General features: G+C 44.5%; 1 protein-coding gene across 1 annotated transcript in view; it reads left to right on the top strand.

Moving 5' to 3' along the window:
• The first annotated feature begins 1,012 nt into the window (after positions 1-1,012).
• CDK20 (cyclin dependent kinase 20) overlaps positions 1,013-10,304 on the top strand; it is a 33,559-nt gene continuing 24,267 nt past the window's right edge. The window contains exon 1 of the mRNA XM_089674986.1: positions 1,013-1,201. Coding sequence (XP_089531112.1) covers positions 1,127-1,201 — 75 coding nt within the window. The 5' untranslated portion in view covers positions 1,013-1,126. The remainder of the gene's footprint in view (positions 1,202-10,304) is intronic.

The raw sequence follows: 10,304 nt of genomic DNA, 5'->3' as shown, positions 1-10,304 counted from the left end.
TACAATACGGTGATACTTGAACAAAAATGGGCTGTTTGGTCGAGGTGCCAGAAAGAAGCTTTTACTGTTTTTCATCCATTTACATCTGTTTTTGTCTGTTTACATCCGATTTTGTCCGTTCCATTTTTTTAGCGGAAGAAAAATTTAGTTTTCTTCCATTCAAAATAACAGATGTTAACGGGTTCGGACACTAACGGATGTAAACAGATGATCATCCGCTTACATCCACTACTCCATAGAGATACATGGGTGTCCATTTTTCATCTGTAAACGGACATACGGAACGCCCTTGTGAAAGAGGCCTTACTGGTTGGATCACCAAATGAAAATAGACGAAAGGCTTAATACTGCTTTCATTTTTCACCTGGTGATCCTATCAGTAACATACTTCCTGTCCTAGGCTGACCACACTCACTTACCATCCTGTATTTATGGAGGAGCAATGTTGTCACCCCCTGAAAGCAGAAATGTCATGACTACAAAACACCTCCGCCTCCTCATCTCTATAACATAGTCATGTCCAAAACGGTTAGAATTTGGCTTTTTTAATGATTGTTTCTCTAGAGGAAAATTTATGTTGTCACCAGTACAGGAAGTACACAGAAACCATCTAATGGGCACACAGGAACAATATAACAATAAAAGGACGTTGTTGTCAGTGTAATGAGAAATAATTAGAATGTGTATTGCTATGGGGGGGGATTCTTCTCACTTCCTGTTTAGTCCTCAAGCCAGGAGAGGCAGATAAAATAGCCAAAACATCTGGCCATGTCCTGTGAAATAAATCCACAGGGGATTTACTCCGAGGACGCCATTATATCGGGTGTCAGTGTGATTACAGATAATCTGCAGGGTCCTCCCACATTTTACAGCCGCACTCCTCAACCACCCACCCACGTGACACTCCCGGAGAGCGAACAAACAAAGAGGCGGTCCGGTTTAGAGCGGAGGGGTGGTCTTGGTAGAGAAAGGGGCGGTCCCGGAAGAGGAAGGAGCGGTGCGGTTCATAGCGGAGGGGCGGTCCCGGTAGAGAAAGGGGCGGTCTCGGTTGAGCTCGCTGTCACCTGGAAGTGCTTCGTGTTGCCAGGTAACAGCGGGTAGCGTCTCGGGCCGGTTCTCCGGAAAGATGGAGCAGTACAGCCTGTTGGGCCGGATCGGGGAGGGCGCTCACGGCATCGTCTTCAAAGCCAAACACATCGAGGTGAGCGGGGATAGGGAGTGCGGGATCATTGGGACCCGAGGGTGTCTGCTGAGCCCACTTCCAGGGACCTATATAGATAAGCTGAGCAGCGGCAGTAAATACTAAAATAAAATCAAATTTTAATTAAAAATAAAATACCGAAATAAAAATTCTGGGGCCGAAACTGAAAATTCAGGACGCACCGAAAACTGAAACCGAAATGGAAAGTTTTTAAAAATATATTTTTCAAACGCATTAAAAAAAAACACTTTAATGGTTGATTAATGGAGACCCACTCACCTGTGAAGCTGAGCCCTCTGCTAGGCCTTTTTCAGACATGCAGTAAGCCTATCACCCTCTGAACAGCAATCCACAATGGATCAGATGGCAGTATAACAGCTAGCAGACATTCAGGAGGCATTACTGCTGTCTCCTGATGCTTTTTTTTTTCCTGCCCGTGCCCGCAATTGCAGCCAAGTGCCTGGTTGGAGGGTGTTATGCGCTGCCAGTCATCTCCATGGGGGTGTTTGGTAGGCGGTGCCCCCTTTCATACTCCAGCATGCTATCCTGTGTCCATGCACTCATAGGCTTTAATGGATGTTTTTTGGCCGGGAAATGGGTTCTAGAGGAATTTTTTAGCTGTAAATACGCCTAAACGATGAAAAACACGCTAAAACGCAACTTTTTGGGTGTTTTTTTTGATCAAGCATTTTATTTACTTGTTCTGTGCTAAAAAAAGAAACGCAAATGCGGAAAAACGCAGCTAAACGCTAATGCAAAAAAGCTAAAAACTTTTGGAAAACTCACATTTTTAACGCAACTTTACGCAGCTAACGCTACCAGCGTTATTAAAACGCCCCGTGTGCTGGGAGCCGCATTGTGACTTATAGTATTCGTTCTTTGGGTTGGTTCACACTATAGAAACCCAGTCCAGATGCGTTCCAGGTGCTTTTTTTTTTTGCGCGTTCCAGTGCGTTTTTTGTTTATGCATTTTTGACACATTCCAGTTCATTTTTGCCCCTCTCTTTTTCTTCAACTTAAATAGGGACATGTGTGTTTTGATGCAGTTTTTATTTATTTTTATTTATTTCAGGTACTTATATAGCGCTGTCAATTTACGCAGCACTTTACATTTATTTATACATTCACATCAGTCCCTAACCCTCAAGGGGTGTACAATCTAAGGTCCCTAACTCACATTCATACATACACATACTAAGGCCAATTTATACAAGAACCAATTAACCTGCCAGCATGTCTTTGGAGTGTGGGAGGAAACCGGAGTACCTGGAGGAAACACACGCAGGCACAGGGAGAACATGCAAACTCCAGGCAGGTGGTGCTGTGGTTGGGATTCGAACCAACAACCCTAGTACTGCCAGGTGGAAGTGCTAACCATTTATGCATTTTACTGCATTCCAGTACAGTTCTGTGCAGCATGTTCTCCTTTTTTTTCTGCATCCAGAACACACTGCAACTGCAAACACTGATGTGAACTATGACATTGACAACCATATAACCTACTTTCTGTGCGTTTTGGATGCAGAAAAGAAAGCAACTGAAACGCATGGAGTGTGAACTGGCCCTTTGAGTCAATGCTGTACAGCTGCATTCAATACATAGACCTGTATTGCTCCTCTTTCCTTGTACCTTTTGTTTAAAAATGTGAATAAAACCCCATTGTACATGAAGGACCTGCCTGAGCCATCCCGCTACTGCGGACCAACATTTCTAGGTGGCCAAGACACCCCCCCACCCTGTACACCTGTATATGTGTGGTTTGCAGGGCAGGGAATGCTTTGGCCATTTCTGATTGGCAGCATGCAATGCCAGCTTCATGGCAGAATAACTCAGGTGGGTTCACACTAGGACCCAACATGGGTGATCAGGTGACGGCTGCAGTGCATGTTCTTCAGAGTCTCTGCACTTCCAGATCAGAGGTTGAAGTGGAGCTCCAGTCGAAATTAACAAAAAAAAAGGTCAGCAGCTACAAAAACCGAAACTCACCGGTCACTCAATCCCGCCGTGTCCTCACACTGGCCGGGTTAACTGGCCATCCTGTGTCCCCGACAACGACATCTTCAGAGTGGGCACTCTGCTGTGACAGCTTGCGGCTTCACAGTCGGGTGCCCACTGCTCATGCACGAGTAGCGCTGAGCTTTGTGAATGGTCCTGTAGTCTTCTGGGACCTGTCACATGTATAAGAAGACTACGTGGAGGAAAAAGGGGGGGGGGGGGGAACAACTTTCGCTTCTGATCACCTAGGCTATCAAAAGTAGGAGCAGGTGCATGTCAAATTCGAGGACCCTCTCCCCCCCTGCTCCCCAAAAGTGCCAATCCTTAACGGAGCGGGGGGGCGAAGCCTTAAACCAGAAATTCCCCTTTTGGGTGGAGCTTCACTTTAATATAGGAAGCAATTGATAAAAAAAAAAAAAATGTAAGAAATTGTAAAGATATAAACTAAAAAAATAGTTGATACCTAGGTTTGCCTTGGGTTAGATGAACGATTTGATAAAAAAAAAAAAGACGAAGGTTTAGATCAGGGGTGTCAAACTAGCGGCCCTCCAGCTGTTGCGAAACTTCAATTCCCATCATTCCTCTGCCTTTGGGAGTCATGCTTGTAACTGTCAATCTTGCAATGCCTCATGGGACTTGTAGTTTGGCTGCAGCTGGAGGGCCACCAGTTTGACACCTGTGGTTTAGATCTTCTTTAAGGCCTAAGGTTCAGCTAATCCTCCTCCTCCCCTCTACTTGTTTACTTTTGGCAGGTTTTTATTTTTATGGAGTGGGTACCTATTTCTTGTAGGTACCCACTCCCATCATGTAGGCATTCCCAGCGGAAGTTCTCTCCCCCTCCCTCCCAGCCCAGTATATGTAGCTGCTAACTTTTAATTTTTTTTTTCATATAACTGAAGATCCTCTTTATAGTGGTACTAAAATCAGGATGGCCATGTGTGATCCAGACTGTCATTACCATTAATGTGATTGTGAACCCCCACCTTGTTAAACAACCCATTCAGTTTAGTTCAAGTCTGATCATTGGAGGAGAGCAGACTGAGTTGTCAACACAGCCAGAAAACTGACCACACTTTGTTCTCCTGCCTAGTGTAGTCAGTTTTTGTATTTCAATTATTTTTATTAACTTTTTAAACATAGAAAGACTTGAGCAAAAGGCAAGCCCACGCAGGGGCTATCAATGGCACATAAAATACAAAGAAAACAGTGCTATAACACCAATAGTGAATCAAATTGAGGGCAGATATATACCGCCTCACAAAAATCAGACAAAAGTGGAGAGGGAAAAAGAGTTAGGGAAGAAGAAGACGACAAGACCAGAAGCAGGGGCTCGAGAACTCATATACCGATCAGCAACATAAACCCAGACTAGCCAGGGGGAGCGTGGGAAAGGCATGCGTCAACCATGGCTCCCATTTTCAAAAATTTCTGTTGGGAGTCATTACGGATACTCAACATCTATTCATTGAGCATCAGAGCAGTCATACTCTCCCGCACTCCCTTAAGGGGGACAGATGTACTTTTCCAGGCCTGAGCAATTGATCTGGTTGCTGACAAGAACAAATAGGAAGCCAGCTTTTGCTCGTCAGCCAACATGCCCGGTATGGGGCAATGGAGTAAGGCATACCGGGCTTCCCGGCATATGGAGAGATGGAACAAGGTGTAAAGAAGGCCAAATACCCGAGACCAAACATAAATCAGTCCCGGGCACGATCACCATATATGGAAGACATCTCCATGATGACCACAACCCCGAAAGCAACGATCACTATAAGCAGGGTTCGCCTGGGCTATACAAGCCGGGACCCAATACCAACGAAACAGTACTTTGTATGCCGCCTCCAACGTGGCTGTATTAAATTAACATTTAGCTATAAATGAACCAGGCCTTATTCCAGTCCTCCAGATCCACGACTGCCTCCAAATTGTGCTCCCACTGATATGATAGAGAAGTACACGTTGGGCGCCTATTCAAGGATGCGTAGGGAGACGAGACCCAGGGCGACAGGACGCTGTTGGCAAAGCTGCTCAAAGGCAGATTTTTGATATTGGAAGGCGGAAGTGTCATGCAGGGAAGTCAGCCAATTACGCGATTTAAGATAACGGAAAAATTCTGCCTGAGGAACATGCTGTGATTCCCGAAGAGAGTTCCAGGTGGGGAAGGACCTAGAAGTCAGGAAGTGTCGCACTTGCAAATAACCGTTGGCCACCCACCAAGAAAATGTCCATGGTTGATCTAGACCCAGCGGGAAAAGAGGATTATTAGAAATTGGGAGCAAGGGTAGAAAGTGTGACATCAAACCACTGGAGTGACGTATCGAATCCCACACCTGCAGGCCATGGAGCAGAATTGGACTCAATGCCGTCGAGTGTAGAGCAGGGGGGGGGAATCATAAAAGCGTCGACGTCGCAATAGAGGCAAAGTTAGGTAGTTCCAGGAGATCCCAAAAAGGGATATCAGAGGAAGCATGCAACATGGACAGTGGGGCAATCTGGTTCGCCTGGTAATACTTAGCCACATTAGGTACCCCAAAACCTCCCTCCAGTCTATGAACAAAAAGCGTATTTCTGCAGACTCTGGGGTGTCTGCGGCCCAGATAAATCGCATAATCCACACCTGAATCAACCGGCACTAGGAGAGTGCGGAAATAATATAACAATTTGGGCAGGATAGTCATTTTCACCGTGTTGACCCGCCCTATCCAGGACAGGTGTGGGAATTGCCAAGAGTGCATAAGAGAGGACACAGAGCGAAGCAATGGCTAATAGTTCGCTGCAAAGAAAGAGCCATAGGAGGGGGTCAGGTGAATGCCCACGTATTCAAGCGAAGAGGAAGCCCATTTGTAAAGGAAATGGGATTGTAGGCACAAAACCAAATCCTAGGCCAAAGTGATATTGAGAACAACAGTCATATCCAGAATAATAGAGACCCGATATCAAGGAGAACCATGCAAGAACCCGTTGCAGGTTTGGGAGCGTCGTCAATGGACTAATGAGAATCAATAAGGCACCGTCTGCAAAAAGATTCAACTTAATGTCCTGTCCCGCAAAAGGGACACCCGATATATTACAATCTGCCCGGAGCGCCAAAGCCAACGGCTCAAGCGTCAGGACAAAGAGTGCCGGAGACAGGGGGCATCCTGTCTCATCCCTTGCCAAATGAGAAAGGGATCCGAGAAATACCCTGCATATTTAGCCGAAGGGGAGGAATACAAGGCCTGAATCCAAGAAAGGATAGAATCCCCAAAACCCCACAAACTGCAGGTATTCCCAGGATAGGGAATCAAAAGCTTTGTAGATGTCTAGAGACCGTAAGAATCCCAGAATTTTCCACTGTTGCAGAAGATGTATAAGGTGGACCACTTTATGAACATTATCACCGACCTGCCTCTCAGGGATGAAACCTACTTGGTCCCTATGGACCAGACTGCGCAAATATTTATTAATACGAAGACTAAGAATCTTGCTCAATATCTTCAAATCCTCATCAAGAAGAGAAATGGGCCGAAAGGCTTGCTGTTCCTGCATGTCTTTTGTCGTCTTAGGAATCATTGAGATATGAGCCCTGAGTGCATCCAGAGAGGGCAAAGAGCCCTGTCATAATTCATTGAAGTAACTAGCCAAAAAGGGCACCAACAGGGTTGCAAATTTCTTGTAATAGAGACCTGAAAAGCCGTCAGACTCGGGGCCGCGGTGGATCGTAAGGATTTGATAGCTTGGAGTACTTCTGATACAGTTATACCCGCATTAAGAGCTGCCTGTGCTGCTTTGGACAATCCAGGGAGCTTTAAATATTGAAAGAAGGCTTCCGCCTGAGCTACAGGGAAGGGATCCGGTTTGGCGTACAGATGCGAAAGGAAGTCCACAAAATGTGTGAGACGATCTGCTGGGGATTTGAGGTGCAACCCCCCTGCAGGGAGCCGCAACTGGACCGGTTTTTAGGGTTTCTCCATAGAATTGAGTTTCCTAGCCAGCATCGGACCCGACTTATTAGTGCAGGTATAAAATTTACGTTTGGTCCAGCACAGGGCCCCATTCAGTCTCTGAAGATGCAAGTAAGTCCAATTCTGCAGCCAGGGCGTTGCATGCTCGTTTTATGGGCCGCCGACGGGTGCGACTTTCAGCGAGTATCTGCAGAAGCTAGAAGAGGGTGGAGATCCGAAAAACGATGCTCCCGCGCCTGCTTCTGAGCCGCAGCCAGCTGTATAATGTGGCCCCGCACCATAGCTTTATGTGCCTCCCACAGGGGCACTGCCGAAGAAACAGATTCTGAGTTGTCAGTAAATTATGTTTGTATGAAAGATTAAATTTGCTGGCAAGTGACCGGAGTAGTCAACAGAGACTAGTTAATGCGCCAGTGAAAAGGGCGCCGTGCCAAACTCGAAAGTGCAAAAAGTAGAACCAGGGGACCAGGGCGAGAAAGGAATCGATATCAGTGTAGTCAGTTTTTAATGGAAAAGCAGAGGAACTGGCAGGAACACCAGAAATTACACACAAAGGAAGCAGTACAAAGAGAACAAGATACTTTTTCAAGCTGGGAAGAGCTGGTGCCAGGGACCAGAAGCCAGGTGAAGAAAGGTGAGGACGGTGCTGGATCCCTGGACAGGTGAGTGTCTGTTTATTAAAAGTCAGCTACAGTATTTGTAGCTGTTGACTTTGAATTTTTGCACAACTGACTGAAGCTCTGCTTTAAAGCGGAACTCAACCCTCCCAACCTTTTCTGCCAAGGAAGCTGCCATCTTGGCCTCTGCTTGATCTGCATCTGTAATGGTGCTGTGCATGTGATCAGTCATTTGAAGGTTTGACAGTTTGGTTGGAAGCACAAGCCCCCGTGACAGTTATCATTCATGAAATGCCTTGAATGTAACGGTTTTAGGAAACGGTTAAAGCTGAACTAAATCTTTTGATCCTTTTTGATTTAAGAATCTGCCATCTTAGACTGTATTTAATCTGCAGTTGCCATGGTGCTCCACATGTGATCAGTTATGACACCAGCCCTTTCATGGTTTGACGGTTTGGTTGGGAGCATAAGCAAATGTGACAGTTACATTCTTAGAATTCTGGGAATGTAACTGTTTTTTTAAACATTATATCAATGAGTTTAGTTCTGCTTTAACAAACCAAAGTTGTCCAGCAAAAGTGGCAGTTAGATGTTTGAGACAAACCATTTAAAGCAGAACTAAACCCATTGGATTTAACGGTTTCCAAAAACCATATAATTCAAGGCATGCTGTGAATGATAACTGTCATAGCTGCTTGTGGAGGGTTTAGTTCTGGTTTAACACTGACAGATATTTACAATGATCAGCATTTATTAACCACTTAAGCTCCAGAGGATTTTATCCCCTTCTTGACCATTTTTTGCTATTCAGCCCTGTGCCAATTTAACTGGCAATTGCGCAGTCATGCAACACTGTAACGAAATGAAATTTTTATAGTTTTTCCCCCCAAATAGAGCTTTCTTTTGTTGGCATTTGATCACCTCTGGGTTTTTTTTTATCTTTTATTATATAAATGAAAAAAGACCTAAAAATTTGAAAAAAAAAATTAAATTTTTTTACTTTCTGCTATAAAACATATCCAATAAAAAATAAAATGTCATCATAAAATAGGCCGCAATGTATTCTGGTACATGTCTTTGGTTAAAAATAAAATCCCAATAAGTGTATATTAATTGGTTTGTGTGAAAGTTGTAATGTCTACAAATGATGGTATATATTCTGGAATTTTAGTTTTTTTAAATATGAATAATGGCGAAGATCAGCAACTTATAGTGGGGCTGTGTGGCAGGTAATCTGACACTAACTGACGTTGGGAGGGAACTGACTAAACACTGACATCTCCAGTGACACTAATACAGTGATCAGTGCTAATAATATACACTGTCCCTGTACTAATGACACTGGCTGGAAAGGGGGGCAATCAAAGGGTTAGCTGTGTGCCTAGCAATGTTTACTGTGTGCTATTTTCACTAAGCAGTGTGCTGGCTTTCACTCTGCTTTGCAGGGAGAAAACAAATGCACATCGCTGCTGTCTGTAGAGAGCCCTGTGTTGTTTACCAACACAGAGCTCTCTTTTGTCATTCACTCAGATCAGTGGGTCCCCGCCATAAATCATTGGCTGGGACCCACTGATTGGCATTTGCAGGAGCAAATGGCAGCACAGCCAGGGCAGTGGGCACTTGTGCGCACCCCTTACCCGGAAGAGCCAGCTCACATACATGTACATGATCTGGTGCAGCAGGGCCACTCTGCTGCATAAATCTGTGGTAGGCAGTGGCCAAGTTGTTACTTTATGTAAAACCTTTGTCACAAAAGGAAAAACTGTTGCTGTAACTGCTTATAAAGTTTTAGACTTCAGCTTTAATTTGTTCATCAAGTCCATCAAAATTTGCTAATACATCGAACACTCTTCTCCCCCAGGCTCACAGTGCTGCTGTCCAAAGGTGCCCCCTGTGATCCTTCATCCAGAGCGGGGGCACTCTAATACAGGAGGTGTGTTAAAAATAAGAAAATAAATCCTAATAAAAGAAAAACTAATGCAACCACCACATCTAATGATTGGTAAACTGCAACATATTACATTTTTGGATTTTGAATTTATTGCCACTTTTAATATTCCTGTTTTGGACAGAGTAGGAAAGAATGGTTTCTTATTTATAACCCACCAACCAACCATCCATCTGGCACCGATCCCTTCAATGGCATCAACTGGAGGGTTGCAGCAAAGAATGAGCAGCACTCAAATCAGAATTTCCTCAGTTCTTGGCTGAGGTCGTTGGTGCAAAAGTACAAAGACGGGCATCATTCCACTGACATTTTGGGGACACATACAGGCTATCACCCTGAGAACATGGACCTGTGTGTCCCTGAAACACCAGTGGAGTGATGTCTGTTTTTTTTTTTTTTACTTTTGCGTCTATAAAAAAAAAAAGACATTTCGATTTGGAGTGCCAGACATTCTAAGTTACGTAAAGGGCATCCTCATGAAAAGTGCCGTTCTTCAAAAAAGAACTGAAGGCAAAACTTTTTTTTTTTTCTTTTTTGGTAGAATAAGGGAGGGTTATAAATGAGGGTCATTTCCTGTTCCATGGTTGAAACAGGAAGTG

This window comes from Staurois parvus, unplaced genomic scaffold, assembly GCF_062004578.1.
Source record: "Staurois parvus isolate SC_StPar_1 unplaced genomic scaffold, SC_StPar_1.0 ptg000154l, whole genome shotgun sequence".
Lineage (NCBI taxonomy): Eukaryota > Metazoa > Chordata > Amphibia > Anura > Ranidae > Staurois > Staurois parvus.
This window is presented reverse-complemented; position numbering and strand designations above follow the sequence as displayed.